At 34.9% G+C, this 20,166-nt stretch overlaps 1 protein-coding gene and 1 long non-coding RNA gene across 4 annotated transcripts; one reads left to right on the top strand and one right to left on the bottom strand.

The window, feature by feature from the left end:
* Nucleotides 1–9,965: 9,965 nt before the first annotated feature.
* Nucleotides 9,966–11,580, bottom strand: LOC108752103. 3 transcript variants are annotated; one of them, XR_001939529.1, is made up of 4 exons: nucleotides 11,448–11,580; nucleotides 11,018–11,142; nucleotides 10,709–10,927; nucleotides 9,966–10,161 (listed from the first exon to the last, which is right to left on the bottom strand). It is a non-coding gene; the product is annotated as an uncharacterized LOC108752103 (long non-coding RNA). The 3 variants fall into 3 exon arrangements; XR_001939528.1 differs by lacking the exon at nucleotides 9,966–10,161 and having other exon boundaries at nucleotides 10,676–10,927; XR_001939530.1 differs by lacking the exons at nucleotides 9,966–10,161; nucleotides 11,448–11,580 and adding an exon at nucleotides 11,303–11,364 and having other exon boundaries at nucleotides 10,676–10,927.
* A 4,094-nt stretch (nucleotides 11,581–15,674) lies between these two features.
* On the top strand, nucleotides 15,675–19,809 carry LOC108752092 (uncharacterized protein K02A2.6-like). Its single transcript, XM_018492707.1, has 4 exons — nucleotides 15,675–15,999; nucleotides 16,052–16,474; nucleotides 16,697–17,600; nucleotides 17,778–19,809. The coding sequence occupies exons 1-4, from the start codon at nucleotides 15,675–15,677 to the stop codon at nucleotides 19,807–19,809; spliced, it is 3,684 nt and encodes a 1,227-aa protein (XP_018348209.1).
* The last annotated feature ends 357 nt before the right edge of the window (nucleotides 19,810–20,166 follow it).

The following is a 20,166-nucleotide window of genomic DNA, read 5'->3' on the forward strand; positions in this document are numbered from 1 at the left end:
CATGTATACATATGTAATATATGTAAAATATATTAAAATTTTCAACCCTAAGCGATTAATAATCTTCTATTTACTAATGACCGATACGTTACTAAAGCTACATTGGACGTGCATGCGTTTGAAACCTGGCCCGTCTAACAACACTGGGAGCATAAACTTTTGCATAACGCATAACACGTAATGTATAAGAAAATATACTAATTAAAATCCTCCGTTTCTTTCCTTTCCAAATAAAAAACTCTGATTGATTGAATTTCATATGCCTTATGTGTTATGCAAGAGTCTGTGCTTCCCGCTTAAGTCATAAACCATAAAAAACTGACCAATTATGGTTCCTGCTTGCCGCGCGGCGAAAATTGTTGCACTAGCTTATAATTCTATGTTTTCAAGTCGATCCCACTTTGCAAAACTTCTAGAAATGATGTAATATTATTTCCGCCACGCGGTAAAAGTTGGATTGAGTTCAACTTTTGTCGCACGATAGAAATTATATATTTATTACTTCCGAGTAAGCAAGATATTGATTGGCTGTTGCACCAATTTCCGCCGCGCGACAAGCGTTGCTGCGTTTTGTGCGCAGGAGCCATTAGTCCGGATCTACAATCAATGTTCTAAGTCTTAAGGGGAACACCACTGTGACGGCCAAAAAAAAGGCTATCTTTGTAAATTTTTTTATAAAAACTAATAGCTTGTATAAATTATCATCTTTATATATTCAAAGTATATACATTTACAAAGTTATTACAAAAAATTCATTAAATAATGTTAATATTTCTAGCCTCAGTGATGTGCACCTCGTCTGGAAAAATATGAATGCACGAGCGCTCGTGCAGCGTTTGAAGGGGAGCTTTAAAATAAAATTTTTTTTATTTTAAAGTATATGAGTGTAGTTTAAGCGTACTGATTTTTTAATAAAATAATTTTAGACAAAATAAAAAAAGTTTTAAAAAAAAAGATTGCGATTTTGCGAAAAAAATTGTTTTTTTTTATTGTTTTTCAAAAACTAATAATTCGATTGAAAAATTCGTGTGCTTAACTGAAGACAATTTTGTTGTAAATATTCTGTCCAAAATTCAAGTCATTCAGATAAAAATTAGCCAAGATAGAAGATGTGTTTTAACTGCGCCCAGTTACGAAAACGTGGTTTCGAAAAAAACATGTTTAAAGTTACAATCGATTAATTTGCATCTGACCACGTACATCAGATATTTATTATAGTTTTGTTACGAATTTCAATATAATATTTTAGAGACATATTTTTAAGAAATATTACAAAAATGCAAAAAAAAAATCGATTTTTGAACCCATCACAGTGGTGTTCCCCCTTAAGCTGTAAGTATTGACCAATTACAGTTGAATATGAGGAGAATAACGTCACGCAACAACTTCATTTTTCTTGTCTATAATTATTTTTGAACAGACTTTCTAACAGATCCAAGTGGTACACGCGGAAATTTCTTGGAACGTACCTGACGCTTCTCACACCTTCCACGGCGGCATAATCAATGGAAGGACGCCAACGGAAACAACTTAAGGGCCGTCTACATAAGTTGCAAATGCAGAACGCAGTTCGCAGACGCCAATGAAAAGCTGTTATTAGTACTATTGACTTCTGATTGGCTGTCGCAAATGCGTCTGCGAACTGCGTTCTGCAAAACGTGTTTTGTGTTTGCGACTTATGTAGATGGCCCTTTATGGCTTTTGCACATTGGACGCCGAAACGTTTGCCGCACGGTAAAATGAGACGCGGTAACCAAACCGAACACATTAGGAGCTGAAGGCTTATTGGCTACTGCATCACAATTTGCCATACAGCAAGCGTTTTCACGTCCAGTGTGCAGAAGCCATTAGAGAGATCGCAGAGTAGTAGTGCGCGCCGTACAGAGGAGCCACATGAGAATTTTAGTCTCCTTTTACTATCCGGTAAAATCACCACTTTAGTTTTTTTAAAAAACGCCGCGTGCGAACGTAATACTACACCCGTATTCACAGTCCTTCCTTATTTTAAGAGTGGAGGAAACCTTCATGAAGAATTCCTCGATTTTTTAAGGTCTTTTCGTTTCATAAACTGATCTCTCTTCCCGAAAGAAAAAAATATTTTCTTTTAGTAACTTATTGAAGGCAGCATGTCATAATATACAATCATAATATATACTAACCTAATATCGTGAATTACGAATAATAAAGATTATAAAGGTATTATTGATTAAATAAAATCATGATTAAGCATTTTGCAAAAATAATGGACAAAAATAAAACTAATAGTGAATTTAATTGGACGCACTCATTGCGCACTAATACACATTAAAACCGCCGTATATACACAAAATAACGTAAATATATGTTTATAAATAACATAGAAATTGGTAAAATTGTGAAATACTCAACACTTCTTATTGTACTGTTAAATAAAATACATGTATGTATTTTATAATTCAAAATATTTGCATTTTATTTTTATATTCAAATTAAATTAGTGTACAACGACTTTAATATGCATCAGTGCTTCCAATCGAATTCGCCATAATGCTTATTATACGAAGAATGAAAAAATGCTTTTAGAGGAGTTTATTTCCGAAAAAAAGCTATCGAAAATAATTATTGATGTATCAGATTTAAATTAAAAGCTATCGAAAATAAAAAGACCAGTATGACGAACTAAATGTGGTGGTTTGATTGGTTATGAAAGCTGCACTTCCTCCTCAAGGAAACTCGTAACCTCTCTTGAGGAAAAGAAGCTAATAAGGTTCCTTGCTTGGTCAAGGAAGATTTATGAAACATGAAATGAGGAACAAGGAATCCTCATTCCTCAAGGAAGGATACTATGAACGGGTATAAGTCTGAACGCGACTCATTTCAATTTCTAAATTAAAGAAATCCAATCCTAATTTTAAATCTAAATCAGGGACTCGGACCGAATCGAAACCGAAACCGACAACCGTATGTTGTGTAGACTAATAGACCGAAACCGTAATCGGACCGAAAATGTTTTTTAGTTAGGTTTCAATCTAGTTTTCGGTTCGGATTTTTTAACCTCTTCGATATATACGATCGTCGACTACAGTTTACAGCCAAACATACATATTCTCATGATGTAATCATACATATTGCTACGGTCGAGCGTCGGCTGAATAACAAAAGAACAATGCGTTCTCCTTTTACAGTCGAAAGAGAGAGGAATGCTCGCTTGTGGTTGGTCGGTTCTTGCAACACTTGTAAAAATGGATAAAGACTGTCCTTCCATGAGTCAGTAAATAATTGTAAAAGGCACGAGAAGATCAAGAAGTTTATCAAAATTTATTCAATGCGCATGCGTAATCTATTTTCATTTCACGTTTCTTTTGTCACTATTTACTGACTCAGAAGAGATCAAGAGAGAAGTAAGGATAGTCTTCGCTCATTTCTACAAAGTGTTTTAAAGCAATTTTATTATTTGGTTACCTAAATTCTCTTTATTTACAAATGTTATGCAAGAAACTTTAACGTGTCATTTCTCACTTATGACGTCATGATTCAATGTTGCCACTGCCACAGCAAGTACTCAGGAGAGTTTTAGATTTTAAGTAGCAATATTACAGGATGTTCATGAATGTTACTTTCTTATTTAATTGCTTGATTATGATAATTTATGTAAGAATAATATGTTATTTTATAAAAAATTATCAAAAAGCTGTAAATGACCATTGGCGACACTGACGAGTCGACGTAGAAGATAATAAAAGTGAAACAGCAGCAAAGAAAGAAAAAAAAATGATCTATTAACTTTACACTAGTTTAGAGTTAAAGGTGTTAACTTATGCCCATTTCTACCAATGCAGTTTAACTTTAATTTCGGTTCAACTAACTCTTCATCTTTTTCTAGTTTTAAGAATTAGAAAAAAGATGAAGAATAAAGGATCTTAGCAGAAAGGCTGACTTATAATCTAAGACAGTATTTTATGATTAAGACTTAGTTCCACAATTCACGGTTAACTCTTAACCGTGATTCAACTTATTCCTCATTTCTCTTCAATTCTAGAATTGAAAAGAAATAAAGAATAAGTTGAACCTCGGTTAAGAGTTAACCGTGAGTTGTAGAACTGGGCCTAAATCTCATGTCTTTAATAACAAGAACTGTCTTAAGATCATAAGTCAGTTTTCTGCTAAGGCCCTAAGTAGAACAAAGATTAAAGTTAAACTGCATTGATAAAAACAGACCTTACACTGCTTTGTGCTTATATCTCCAATTCAAGATCTTAAAATAAACATGAATTTCCTTAAATATATAATTTATGCTTGTTGTATTAGCTTTCTCTACTAGATAATCATATACCGAAAAAAACTTAAATCTTAATGATTATGATCACCGTTATCGGTAAAAGAACCGAAACCAAAAATTGGGTACAACCTCTGAACGTAACCATAATCGAATCGAAATTTCATTTCCGTCCGAGTCATTAATCCAAACATTAATCCAATTTCTAAATCATAAGTCCTAATTTATAAATTGTAACTTTTAATTAACTTAAAATTAAATTTGTCCTCGTGTAAAAGGCATTAACTACGAATTATTATTAAATATACAATACATTTAATTAATCTCATTCAAGTGTGCATTTCATGAATATCTCCATTCTCTTATAATGAGAATTATAAGAGAATTATAAGCTAATTTATTCTAACGCTAATAATAATATAATCGCTATCGAATATTAACAAAAGACGATCGAGCGTGCCTATTGGTGCGACCTGAATCAGCAGCTAAATTCATCCAGGGATCAATAGAGCCTTAGTACTCTTTTTTTCTACTGGCATTCGGAAATACCAGAGAACATTTGATCGGGCACCTCAAGGTAAGAAAGTTTCTTTCCACATTCCGCTAATTGGAATTTGTCGTCATGAATTGCATTTAGCATGTGTCCCACGTATCCGCATTCGCGCGCACCGATTGATGCTCAAATCGTGGTTAGTCCGTACTTCACATGGTTACGTAATGCATGTTGTGTATCTTTGCTATTTTTTCAGCATAGAGAAAGCGATCCTATAGAGAAAGCAAAATGTCCTGAATGTTATACTTCCGCATCGGAAAACAAAAAGAGAAATTATCAAGGGGTCTTATGGCATTACATTCATTTAGGGCTCTCTGAACGTTTCGAATTCTGTAGTGCATATACTATATTAACTCACTCGGCATGCCGTCGTAAGTTGTCCCGACTGTCCCGAAGTATTAGAAAGATTCGTCGCTTATCTAGGGAGAACGGGAGAGCAATCGTGGAATAATTCGGAATTCACTATAATCGGAATATCTAGCGCTCGCCTTTAACCAATCGTAACTTGGACAAATTTGGCTACGACACTCTCTGATATACAAAATTGCTAATTTCGTATCACACCATAGCCTCAGGTTAGTTCGAAACCGGGGGACCGGCCGAGCCTCCCTGAGACATAACAATAATCGATTGCGATTCGTCCATTTCTTATAACTTAAGGCTTAAAAATCTGTTGTAGATCCGGGCTAATGAAAATACGATAAAAGTTTGATAAAAAAATGAGCGAACTTTTTGAATTACTCGGCAACGAAGCGTCCTAGTGACGTGCGGTTTACAACGCTATAATTGTTATAATCTTCTGAGTAGCTGGCTTTTTTTTAATTGTTTACATCTCGTTTAGTTTTAGAGTTATTGCTATTTGAGTGTAATGTATTTTAGTGTCCGTGGCGATTTTCGCCTCGAACTGAATTTTTATTTTAGGAACTAGGATTTTAATTTTGGGAACAAGAAAAAGTCGCAGGAAACAACCCTGGCAAAAATACGGAACTTTATAAAACGTTGATAACTGTTCGATGACGATTTCTTAAGAGTTTATACGTTTTCAAACTTTAAAAACGCTTACAGAACATCATTGGGTTTTAAACATTTTCAAAACGCTTATAAAATAGTGTATATATGGTTTCAAGTTCTATAATGCTAAAGTAACGCTTTCCAAAGAATGCTCAGTAAACGCTGATGCACCTTCGTGCAGAGTTTAGTCAGACTTTTTGAACATTTAGCAAACGCTTTTCTCAATATCGTGAGACAAGCATTTTCCTTCCGTTCAACAAACGCTGTTCCAATGTAGCGAATTATTGAATCTCAGTTTTGTAAGGCTTTTACGCAACCGGCTTAAAAACTCCCAAAAAACATTTTTCTCAACTCCATAACACAAGCGTTTTTCCATCGTTTAGTAAACATTTTTCTACATATCTAATTTTCAAGCAGTGAACACTAAAAAGACTCAATGAAATTCAATTTCTCGCATTTAAAAACCACATTAAATAGGATAAAAAGTGCGGTATAATAAGATTTCTCAATAAAAAATTTTATACCCTTCTTTTTGATAAAACATCTGCGTTCTTTTTGATAAAACATCAGCAGACTCAACACTTGAACTGAATGTTCATATAAATGTCAAACATTTATGAAACTTCTTATTTTCAGAGAATGCCTTCGAAACGCTGCAGCATTTTACGAACACTACTGGCCGTTTCTAAATTCTTAACAAATTCCTGCAACGCTTATGTAAACGTTAAACAAACATTTATGAAACTTCTCATTTTCGTCAGGGAAGGTCTGAGAAGGCTGGGGGAGAACAATCATCTGATTTTTGACACAAAACTTGCGAATTAACAAGGCTGAGTGACAGGCGCACTGTCGTAGTGAAGGAAGGAAGTCATAGTAACTTACTTATTTCACGCATGCGCACTCCATTTTGGCCAACACTAACATCAAAGGTGCCGACAGAGAGTTGCGCTACTATATATACTGTGGTAGTACGATTGATTGTTTGATCTTGAGGCAAAAATTGCAAAAATTCGTTTTAAGGTGAAAATCGCGACCAACACTAAAACATGTTACACTCAAATAGCAATAACTCTAAAACTAAATGAGATGTAAATAATTAAAAAAAGCCAGTTACTCGGAAGATTATAACGATTGTAGTGCTGCAAACCGCATGTCGCTAGGACATTCCGTTGTCGAATAATTCAAAAAGTTCGCTTTTTTTTATCAGACCTTAGATTTGTTTTTTGTTCCTGCATGAGGATTACACTAGACCTGAATTAATGCAATCCAAAACTGACGAGTGTAAGCGTGCAGGCAAGGAATAAAAAACATTTTAGTGCAAGATAAAAATGGTGCCCCATACTGTTTACATGGAAGTATTAGATTCGTGTGATGAAAATAAATGCAATTCCATTTAAAAAATTCTTACTTAAAGATAATGACACAAAATGTTTTTATATGTAGGCTTGCTATTATTTATATATATTTATCATTTTATTACTTATAATTCTCGGATAATTATTTAGAAGACATCCTTCAATTTTAATAAAACTATGCCCATTTATCACATTTTTGCATGAAACGAAAGAATCTGGCAATAAAATATCATGCCTATAAACGTTAAAGTTGACGACATTGGTTAGGAAATTTGTCGACTTAAGGCTCCTGACTTCTTTTTCTTCTTCTTCTTTAAAGTTAATGGCTCCCGCCTCCTGAAATAATAAACGGAGGTCGATATGGCCAGATCACGTCCTTATGATACAAAAACTAAAAGTGATGCGAAAATGGCGAAGCCCGCCCGGACATCGGGCGCCTGCGTTTACGACATCGTCATGCCGCGTGGACGCGCGTCAGGATGAACGAACGAGTCGTTCAAAACGACGGGACGGCTATGTGTGTTTCAATGCTCAGTCAAAGTTGGCAACACTTCCAAAAATATAACTTGTAGCACCCGAGCCGAGATGCGTCCACCACGGGCGAGTGGTTCTTCAGAACTCAAGGCTCCTGACTTAGCCAAGAACTCTGCGTTGATGGAGACAGAATCAGATGGCGATCTGGCGAAATCGGTAGCCATACACGTAAGCACGAGCCCATGTCCGTGCTCGCCTGCGACGCGCCGAGAGTGAACGAGACAGGAGCTCCTTCTCTTACTAATCACTTGTTTCAAGCGACCGGAAATGCTTTCTCGGCTATCTCGGTCGCTCGGCGGCTCTAGGCATCAATAAGGGACGGGGAGCATTCTAAATAACATATAAGTTTTAATAATAATGTACCCCCCCCTCTTCTTCCATTAATCCAGAATAGTATAAATCATGTTAAAATGCAATAGTTTACGAGATATTTAATTTACGATTTTTCATGCGCGTTATATAGTATACTTCTCCTTCATAAACTCGGGTAGCAAGAATAATTCAGTAGAAGTAGAATTTTACCAGAAAAAAATTATAAACCAGCATTTCTCTTCACGAAAGTCTTGCAAGGCCGTTAAAAAAGAAATGCATATGTTTGAGACTCGAGACTCGTTAAGAAAATATGCGGAAAAAAATCGAATAGTTGCAAAAAGCACGTTTTTCGCTTATAAAACGAAAGATATTGATTGTATGGAAAAAAATTCGGTTGTATATAAAAAATGTAGGTATTCGAAATATCTATAAAATGAGACGTGGAACATTAAAATCGATTTATTAGTTCAGTAGAAAAAAATAAAAGATACCGAAAAAAGTCTTTTCTTCACTCGCTCTCTGTTTATTGAGATTTTAACACAAAGCTTTGAAATTCTCGTAAAATGTGGCCCTCGTAATGATGAACAAATCTAGCCCTGAACAAGCCTGAAATGTTCATTAGTTATTGCAAAAAGTCATTTGTTCATTAAAAGCCTGTCTGCGGAAAACTTAATTTCTTCATCTTTGAGCAGTCGCACAGCAAGTTACAGGGGTGATTTTTTTTCTTCAAGAGTGCACTATCACGTATACTTAATAATAAAACGATTTTTTGCAATTAAACTATTCTAAAATGACTTTAAAAAGTATCCTTTTTTATATAAAAACAATGGAAATAATTTAATATGCATCATATCAAATAACCGTGTGAAGCATTCAAAATCTGACATTTTTCTACGAATTTAAAAAAAAAGATTACCCTTAGATTATTAGGAGCCGACATAACAATTTTTTTCAAAAAATCACTGTGGTTTTAGTTCCTAAGATTAAGAGTTCTGTCTGGCACCAATTTATCAAGGAAGAATTGAATTTGCTGTTAAAAAAATCTCAAATTGCAACCATGAAATTTTTAGTTAAAAAAATTTTTTTTTTCTTGAATTTTTATTTTTTCGATTTATTACTTTATAAAAAATCACATTTGAGTATGGAACGCATCCGATTAACAAATTTAAATCACATTAGTTATGTTTCTTTATTTAATATGCTGTAAAAAGTGTTCAATTAGACAATTAAATGTATGGAATTATCAGTACAAAATTGTTTTTTTGAATTTAATTGCAGATGCAAATATGACATATGTAAACAAATAATTAATAAATAATTTGCCAAATGTTAGCGTAACTGTACACTAACTTTCGCAAATATAAAAGTAAATTAGTTACATGAAAAATATATTTTACTATTATATTCAACAGTTACACTAACATTTGATAAATTATTTATTATTTGTTTACATATCTGCATCATATCGACCCATGAGAAAGTAGCAAATTGCATCATGTGAATAACAGCGTCCAATCAAGGCAGGGATCACATAATTAGTTTTCTCCAATCTCTTCCACTTCCATGCCTATGGAACTTTGATAACTGCGCCCAATTAGAGGATTAGAGGAGACGGATCACGTGATGCAGTTTGCTACTCTCTCCCTTTGAGATTCTCTAGTTATTCTTCTCGCCATTCTCTTTATTCTCTCGTGTTTCTTGTGGCCGGGAATTAAATTTTTGGATTTTTGGATTTTGGAAAGTGTGAACCGGCTTCAAACGCGCATTTACAATAATAAGTATATTATATTCTGTCAAAAATTATTGTATCAAATAAAAAATTAAAATCCAAACGCTACAATCTTAAATAATGAAGTTAAATTCTATCAAATGAAAAAGTATCCTGATGAAAATGTAAAGCTTGTCAAAGCGTCAAAAAAGGGTGAACAAAGAATTTTAACGCTTCTTAAATGCTTTATTGACTTTCCATTTTTAGTAGTTTTGAATATTCATACACGCTCCACGAACTCGCCCTAAACGCTTCGTAAAGTGTGCCCAAATCTGTCACATTTCCCACATGTTTAAAATTTTTTTTTCATTAACGTTTCTCATATGCTTCTCAACACTCCGCAAAGAATACGTGGAGCATACTGATACACTTCCTGAAACGCTTCATTCATTAGTACTTCATCTACGCTTCCTAAACGTTCGGCAAAAAGTACACGGAGCATTTAAATACACTTCGTGTATGTTTCCAAGATTTAGAAATAAAAAATTTATTTTAAAACGGAGCTTCATTGAGCTGTACAGCAAACATAAACGAAGCATCGTTGAGTAATATGCGGCACTGCCACCAGAAAGACTTAGTGAGAACTAACTTCTTTAATTTAAAAAACCACACAGATTAGAATAAAAGATGTAGCATTGAATTGATTTTTCAGTTGTGTTTTAATGAAATAATTTTTTGAAGTAAGCCCCTAAGGCTCTAAGAAGAAAGAATAGCACTTTTTTTAGATACTTACTGAATAAATGAAATATATTTTAAAATATCATTTGCAAGGACCTCGATTACATTTCATTCGTCTAAGAACTCGACGATGCTTTGTTTACGTTCTCTAGACTGCTTAATCACGCTCCGTTTATATTTAACAAACATTCTACTCGTACTTGCTGAAGAACTTATCTATACTTTTATTTATGTTTCTTTACATTTAGTTGACGCTTCCTTTACGTTCCAATTTTCGCTTCTTATGGATTTCATTTACGTTTCTGTTACTTCCTCCTTACACTTCCTTTACACTCCAATTAACGCTTTATTGATACTCGTTTTATATTTTATTTTTATTAGAGTAGTGCTTTTTTTACCTTTTTTTAAAACCATTTTTTACCCCTTTCTCATAGCACTTCGTCGAATTATAGCGTCATTATCTGTATAAAAAGTTATATATGCAATTATACCATTTAATTTATTTATTAAAAAAAAACTATAAATTATTTTTGTATAGATATATTTATCACATGCAGAATAAAAATGTAAATTCTTATCAATGATGAAATGTTCAAATCCTTCCAAACACTTATGAGTTAAGATTGATGATTCTTCTACTATTTCTTCACAAATTCCAAGTATTAACAAGATTTATCTAACAAAAAAATACATGAATACTCAACACATTACAAGATGATATTGTTAGATTACAAAATACATATGCACTTTTTCATTAAATGATTTAAGAAGCAAGACCAAAATTTTTTATTTAAAATAAACTATAACTTTCTAAATTAGATCATTTTATACTTTACCACAAATTTGAAAGTTACAATTGCGATATATTATTCACATTCTCGATATCAATAGATTAAGGTTATGACTTGCTTTCATATTCGATTTATTGATACTTATTAAAAATAATTAATCAATTAATTAATTACAAACATGTGTCCGTACTTTGTCCGAAGCCATTCTTCGTTGTATTTTCTTAATATTCATTGCAATAAATAAAATTTTCACAATGAAAGCTTCACGATGTATTGTACGCTTTCTCGATTTTGCTGCTTACTATTCGTTCGGTTTAACTTCAACGAACTGCAGCAAAATGTATTCTGCGCCGGAAGTGTGTCATCTCACGTAAAATTCTTAACCAATAGTAATGAATTACTGCCGTAGCGTGCTGCGCATAAAAAGGCACCTTTATGCAAAAGTTTGTGTTGCAGCCATTAAACCGGGATGGACGTGTTTGGATTACATGACATTTTCCCGAAAATCTAAACTAAAAAATGTTGATACTAAAAAAAATTTCTAGGCAACATGATTTTAATTTGTCCGGATTACGGAGTAACACTGTTGAAATAGTAAATCCTATAAATTGTAGTATGGACTTAGGTCCTGCGCACAGTAGCAAGAATAAGAAATTAGGAATAAAGGATAAACGATTTTAATCTATTCCAGAAATTGGATACGTCGGAACACACGATTTTTGATATAGATTGAAATCTTAATATTTATTCTTATTCTTAATTTTTCTTCCATTGTCCGTCCACAGAGCCTTATGGACGAACTTATGTTTGTTTTCTATTCCTGCATTGGTAGCATTAGTTCAAAAAGTGTACACTAAAACATTTTCCCAAAATAGCATCAGCGACGATGTTTTTTGTTCCAGTGTAACAGAATTGCACGAATTCACTGTACTGGCTGCCTCAGGTCTGGAGTCAGTGCAAGCAATACAAACTAGTGTACATTAGTTCAGCCATAAAAACAGACCTTGTACAAATAGTGCGAAAATTGGTAATTATTTAGAAGACACCCTTCATATAAACTTACATAGCCTACATATAAAAACATTTTATGTCATTATTATCTTTAATTAAGAATTTTTTTTAATGGAATTGCATTCATTTTTATCACACGAATCTAATACTTCCATGTAAACAATATGGGATGCCATTTTTATCTTGCACTAAAATTAAAACGTTATTTATTCCTTGCCTGCACGCTTACACTCATCAATTCTGGATTACACTAACACTCGTATTTATAATCAGGCCTCATACCATATTTAAGGCTTCTTTAAATTTATCTTTAGATACTCTACGAATTATTTCATTAGCTACTGAGTATTTAAAGATAAATTTAAGGAAGCCTTAAGTACAAGATTTGACTATGAATACAGGCATAATTCAATTCAGTTCAGTTCAATTCTAGTATAATCTTCGCGCAGGAGCAGAAAACAAACCTATGGATTTACTACTTCAACATTTTCCAGTCTAGTTTTTCAGGAAAATGTCATGTAATCCGTGTTTGTATTGTCTGTTTATAAAATCACTAGATTTGTAAAGTACAGCAATTGATTTCAGAAATGTCGCATCAAAATGGTCGAAGTGCACATAGTACACAATTTCAAGCATATAGTTGATGGTTCATCTTTTAAACTGTATTTACTTGTCCCTTCATGCACTTTTATGCACATAAACTTTTACAACAAATAAATCTATATTAAACTAATAGCGAATTCGGGAGATTAAAGTCACTAGATTTCTAAAGTACCGCAACAGACTTTCAAGTTTAATTGCGTCAAAATGGCGGTATTGCACCACATGCGGTATGTACTATTCACACGCTGTTTTGCACTTACATATATATACTGTTTGCGCATTTTATGATTAATTTGCTCGTCCTCTTGTGCTTGCTTGTTCGAAATTTGAAAACTGATATGAATGCTAAGCTTCACTGATAAGCTTCAAACTACACACTTTCGCACTTTTCTGCATTAACACTTCACAACGAAAAAAGCTATGTTAGACTAAAAGATACACAAATTAAGCATTTATATAGTATTTCTTTTGGTTTATAAATATATTATTTATAATTAAAAAATTGATTTACATATTTTACGGCTTTATTTTCCCAAATAAACTATATTTATACGAAGACATATTTTGAAAATAACCGTGTTTTACGTCAAGATGGAGGCAAATTTGCGGTACTTTAGAAATCTAGTAAACTTTACGAGAGACTGCACTAGTGCGCACTGAATGCGAACTTTTTCAGTGCCACGCACATATATTATAGCATTTCCCTAGTTTTTTGTATGCAATACTTTTCAAGAATAGAGACCTAGTGCATTAATATTGAATTTGATAAATGAAAACTGTCCCATAGTATGATACTAAGTTATGTTCAAATCAACCGAATAAAAGTACAATTTTATGGTATCGCAACGATAAATGATTACGTGACTAAATTCTTTCTCAATTTGCCCATTTTCTTGTCGCTAGCGACACTGACCTAGTTTATATCGAGTTCAATCTGAATTAGAATGTGAGAACCAATTAATTGCAGTCGAGCATTCACTTGTTATTCGATTGTAACAGGGGAATGCTCGACTGCAGTTGGTTGGTTCTTGCATTCTGATCTAAATTGAATCCTCAAAATAAACTAGGCCACTGTTGGAAAGTTGGATTAATCTAGTGTCCCTAGAATATATTGTAGAATCTGGCAATCGGTCCCTAAAAATGGTGGACGCATCTTTGTTGGACACATCTTTATTTTTACCATTGAAATTAATGAAGAAATTTTTCACTTTCTACTTTCCATCCTATGCATAAAGTTTTATAATTGAGATGCGCGTATCTGTCGCATATTTGCATTAGTACAACAAAGACGAGAAAAAATAAGTCTGACACAGAGGTTAATATAAAAAGCATAAGTAAATAAATAAAACAAAATAATATAATATTATAATAAATACAAAATACCAAAATTATAAGTGAGAAAAATGCGATTAAATGTATTCACGTTTTAACAAAAAATTAATGTGTTATAAATATAAAAAGTAGAATAATAGTATGAATAGTATTTAAGTATAAAAGTATTTAAATATAAAAGTACTATGACAATAATTCTTTGTATTTACAGGATACACAATGCCAGTTGTATAATGAAATGTTTCAATTCATGGAAGACAAGTAATACAATGCATTAACTTTCCAAATTGTGGTGATTGGTTCCATCATTTTTAAGGGGTCCGACTTCTGATGCAATAAAAAGAGATCTACTAGATCGCCGGACTCTGTATTCTAGGGACATTAGATTAATCCAATTTTAGTGACATCTCTCTTATGTAAAGATTTAAATATGGAACCGCAGGATGTAAATATAATAAAGGTATTTACTTAAGCTATATTTCAAAACATCCTTTCCGAAGAAAATTTTATTAAAAATATATAGAACATGTAACATATATTACAGTATTTTGAGTAAAATTTTTCTCGGAGAGGGCGTTTTGGAATGTAACTTTAAAATATATATATATGGATGTCATCGCAAAACTTGATAAAAATATACGTATTTGATACGTTTCTATCTGAAATGAGAGAATGTAGTAGAAAAATAAGACAGTCTGCCTTAAGTGTTTATTCAGGTTAAGAAAAGTCTTTATCTGGACTATGTTCCAAAACTTTTCTAAAAGAAATTTTATTCGAAATATATAGTATACGTAACGTATACTATAGCATATAGAGTAAAATCTTCGGAAAGGAAATTTTGGAAAGGAATGTAACCTAAATAGTTGTCAGAACTGCGAAATGTAAACGTTACCTAAGTGGTCTCGTGTATTGAACTATATATACACTGTGTTAGGTGCGTTCGTACATTTATATAGACCGAATATTGCCGCGCCGATACACTCGCGAGCATTTACATGTACGCGAGTGACGTCACGAGGCGGCGCAAGCGCAAACGGAAAGGAAACAGCAAGGTGGTGCGTGCTCGCCTCATGGGGGGTCTTTTTTTCTGCTCGTCGCCCGAATCTTTGGTATTCTTTTGTAAGGAAGAAATAAAGCAGGAGTGAATCGAGTGCGAGTACTTGAATCTTTGATCGCGCACCCTTCCCGTACAAACCAAGATATAACAAACTGGCGACGAGGATGGGATTTGCAACGGTGGTTTTTTTTTCGGTGTAAAAGTTTTTCTCTCGCGGTTCTCGAACAGGAGTTGCACACGTGTTTTCGGGATACCTCCCGCGACGAGACACTACTACGCGAATCGTTTTGAACAAGACCGTTTCAAAATTTACATTTGAAGTGACTTTTTCGATTTTTGTTCTGCAATTTTCATGGGTGTACACGCGTAATTTGCAAGTTACGAACTTTACACACACGCATATACAAATATTACATGTCGGGCAAGGATAAAGAGCCACGCGACGGAAAACCGAAAATTACAAATACAAGCGCATCTACAAGTACCGCGATAGTTGCAAAGTCGACAATGTCCAGTACCATACAAAATATCGTCGATCCATTCACGCCGGGAACCTCGAATTGGGAAAGATGGTTTACACGATTCGAAGGATGGTTACAAATACACAAAATCACGGAGGAACAAGAACGCGTTTTACACCTAACCCTTTTCTTAAGTGAGAAAGCTTACAACATTCTGTATGACAGTTTAGGCACAGAAAAACCTACGGATAAAACATTTGATGAACTGAAAGCTAAATGCAAAGAACTTTTTGCATTTAGCTTTCAGTTCATCAAATGTTTTATCCGTAGGTTTTTCTGCAGTAGGTTTTTTTGCACCAACTGGATTAGAAATAGCGGAGACATACAAATTCTGTCATCGCAAGCAACTGCCTGGTGAAACAGTACAAGATTTTGCCAGTGCCCTAACGAAATTAAGTACAACTTGCAATTTCGGTACTTTTCAAAATACGATGTTGAGAAATCATTTAGTTTTCGGAATTTCAAGCCGCCGTACACAGAGCAGACTGCTCGAAACCAAGGAATTAACCTATGAAAAGGCATTGCAGATTGCACTTGCAATGGAACTTACAGAGAAGGAAACGAATACCCTCTGTAAAGATACAACACAGGACGTCCACTATCTACATGCAAATAAATTTCAAAAGAAGAAAGATACGGTGACGCCGAAAGGTTCCAAACCAAATACAAAAAAATTTCTCCAAAACTCTCCAAGTATCGCATGCTATCGATGCGGAAAAAGTGATCATAAAGCGGATAAATGCAAATTATCAAAGTATATACAATGCAATTTTTGCAAGAAAAAGGGGCATTTAGAAACGATCTGTTTGAAAAAGAAGCACAGTAATTGCAACGTATTACAGGAAAAGAACGATATTTTCGAAGCCAACTCACTTTTTAATCTGGAAATATTACAATGTGATTCACCCCTGCCAGAACAACGAGGTCTACGGGAGAAATTCCAATTCGACATTGAGGTCAACGGAAAAATGATCAACTTCGAGGTCGATTCCGGAGCTGCAGTCACCATCATGGAAATACACCATGCGAAAATGAGTTTCAAGAATCTGAAAGTGCATCCCGCTAAATTACAGTTAGTGACTTATTGTAATACGCCAATACAGGTAAACGGTTACGCTACAGTTTCTGTAAAATTCGAAAATGAAATGTACACATTGAATTTATACCTTACATCGATCAAACGTACACCATTGATGGGTCGAGAATGGATACGTATGTTCTTGACACGTCAAAACGCGAGTAATTTATTTACACAAAATACAGTTTCACAAATTCGCGACGAAATCGTAGTAAATATAGACAAAGATGTATTTATAAAAAATCTTTTCGCGAAATACAGTAATTTGACAAACAAAAAGCTAGGTAAGGTTACAGGTATGAAAGGTTCACTTACATTGAAACCTAATGCTAAAAAAGTATTTTTAAAAGCTCGTCCTATGCCTTTTAAACTGATACCACGGGTAGATAAAGAAATAGAAAACCTTATAAATGAAGGAATCTTAGTAAAAGTCGAGACTTCAGAATTTGCAACTCCCGTTGTTCCAGTTTTGAAAGCAGATGACACTGTCCGTTTATGCGGAGATTACAGCGTTACAGTCAATCCGCAACTACAAATTACTGAGCATCCGTTACCTACAATTGATGAACTGGTTTCTGAAATGTCGAACTGCACGGTTTTCGGTAAAATTGATATAAAATGGGCATTCTTGCACCTTGAAATGGACGAAGAAAGCTCACAAATCCTGACGATAAATACACATAAAGGACTTTACAAAGTCATGCGGCTAATGTACGGAATCGCATCGGGACCTGCTCTATGGCAAATCACAATGGAGAAAATATTACACGGAATTAAAGGCGTTAAAGTCATGCTCGATGATATTGCCATAGCAGCGGGAAACGAATACGAATTTACAAAAATTCTTGAAAAAGTTTTCAAAAGATTAAACTACTATAACATTAAAATAAACGAAAAGAAATGTGTATTTTTCGCCAGTGAGATTACTTATTGTGGGTACATCATCGGCAAAAACGGATTGCAAAAAGACAGCTCGAAATTCGACGCAATTACAAAAATGCCACGACCTAGAAATGTTACTGAAGTTCAGTCGTTCATCGGTATGATAAACTACTATAGTAGATTTATTGAAAATACGAGTACATTATTGAAACCGTTATATGAATTGCTACAAAGAAATAAAGAATTCAAATGGACTGAACGTCAGGAAAAATCTTGGGTAGCAGCAAAAAAGGCTTTTACAAGCAATAAATGTTTAGCTTTTTACGATCCAACACTTCCGTTAGTGTTACACACGGATGCGAGTCACCACGGAGTGGGGGCAGTATTGTCACACCAATATCCCGATGGAACAGAGCGAGCAATACAATACATTTCTCAAACACTCAACAAAACGCAAATTAAGTACAGCATGATCGATAAAGAAGCTTACGCAATTGTTTTCGCTATAAAACGTTTGTACATATACTTATACGGAAATACTTTTAAATTAGTAACGGACCATCGTCCTCTTACAAAAATTTTTGCAAAGGACAAAGGGTTGCCATTATATAGCGCGATGCGCATGCAGCATTATGCAATATTCTTACGTGGTTTCAATTTCACCATCGAGTATAGGAAATCGGAGCAAAACGCTAACGCAGATTGCCTTTCCCGTCTTCCAATTTCTGGAGAACCGGAAACCAATGACGTTGTCGATTTGTACTACGTAAACACGATAGGCTCTTTGCTCATTACGCCTACTAAATTACGGGCAGAATTTCAAAAAGATAAAGAATTACAAAAAGTCGCCAACGCGCTATGTAACGGCAAAACTCTTACACATGCTGATACTTGGGGCATTGACCCAATAGAATTTAGTCTAGAATGCGATATTCTTGTTCGAAATCACATGATTGTAATTCCGACCACATTACGTAAGGAAGTCCTGCAAGAACTACACTCGGGACATTTCGGTATGACCAAAATGAAAGGGTTAGCGCGAGAACACTGTTGGTGGCCCGGAATTACGCGCGACATCGAGACGGTCGTAAAAGACTGCGTCGAATGCAACACAGTCGCGAATGCGCCGAAAGTTGCAGAAAAACATGTGTGGGAAACACCCACTGCGCCTTTCGTGCGATGGCACATCGATTTTGCACATAAGGATAATACGACGTTTTTTATATGTGTCGACGCATTTACGAAATGGCCGGAAGTTTATATTGTTCCAAATATGCTTACAGAACCGACCATCGATATTTGTAAAGAAATCTTTTCGAGATTTGGGTTACCGAATGTTGTTGTAAGTGATAACGGTCCTACATTTACATCCCAGCTATTTCAACAATTCCTTCGGACTTACGGCATTACGCATAAAACCTCTGCTCCTTTTCACCCCGCGTCAAATGGGCAAGCAGAGAGGTACGTCCAAACCATTAAAAGAGCTTTACAGAAAATGCCAACTGGCAAGAATTTACATTCCAGTTTACAGACTATCCTTTTCCAGTACCGAACGATGCCTCATGCCGTAACAGGAATTCCACCTGCGGAGTTAGTTTTTAATAGAAAGATACGAGCAAACCTCGATGTAATGCGTCCAAACAAAAGCGAGGAACGCGACGACAAGGTTAATGTACATAAACAGTGTCGAGAATTCAAGGCGAACGATCGAGTAAAAGCGAGAAATTATACCGGCAAGGCAAAATGGATTTTTGGCACTATAGTACAGCGCATCGGAAAATTAAATTACTTAGTTCATTTAGATGACAGTCGGATTTGGCGACGTCATGTCAATCAGTTACAATCCACGGGGGTACAAAATACTGTAGAGGATTGCGATTATCATGCTCCGCCGGACGAAACGGAGTCGTCAGGATCCGCGATCGAAGGCGATGTCACCTTGGGACCCAGTACGTCAAACGCAGAATCGTCGCCAAGCCTCGGATCCGTACCCACGGATCGCACACTTAGACCTAGGAATAAACTCAAAGCACCTGAACGCCTGCAGTACCATCACCCGAAAAATTGATTCCGATATAAATCAAAGGAGACAGTTTCTTTTATTTTTTTTCTTTTACAAAGGAAGGTGTTAGGTGCGTCCGTACATTTATATAGACCGAATATTGCCGCGCCGATACACTCGCGAGCATTTACATGTACGCGAGTGACGTCACGAGACGGCGCAAGCGCAAACGGAAAGGAAACAGCAAGGTGGTGCGTGCTCGCCTCATGGGGGGTCTTTTTTTCTGCTCGTCGCCCGAATCTTTGGTATTCTTTTGTAAGGAAGAAATAAAGCAGGAGTGAATCGAGTGCGAGTACTTGAATCTTTGATCGCGCACCCTTCCCGTACAAACCAAGATATAACACACTGGAATGGGCATCTTTA

Source organism: Trachymyrmex septentrionalis, unplaced genomic scaffold, assembly GCF_001594115.1.
Source record: "Trachymyrmex septentrionalis isolate Tsep2-gDNA-1 unplaced genomic scaffold, Tsep1.0 scaffold54, whole genome shotgun sequence".
NCBI classification, from domain to species: Eukaryota; Metazoa; Arthropoda; class Insecta; order Hymenoptera; family Formicidae; genus Trachymyrmex; species Trachymyrmex septentrionalis.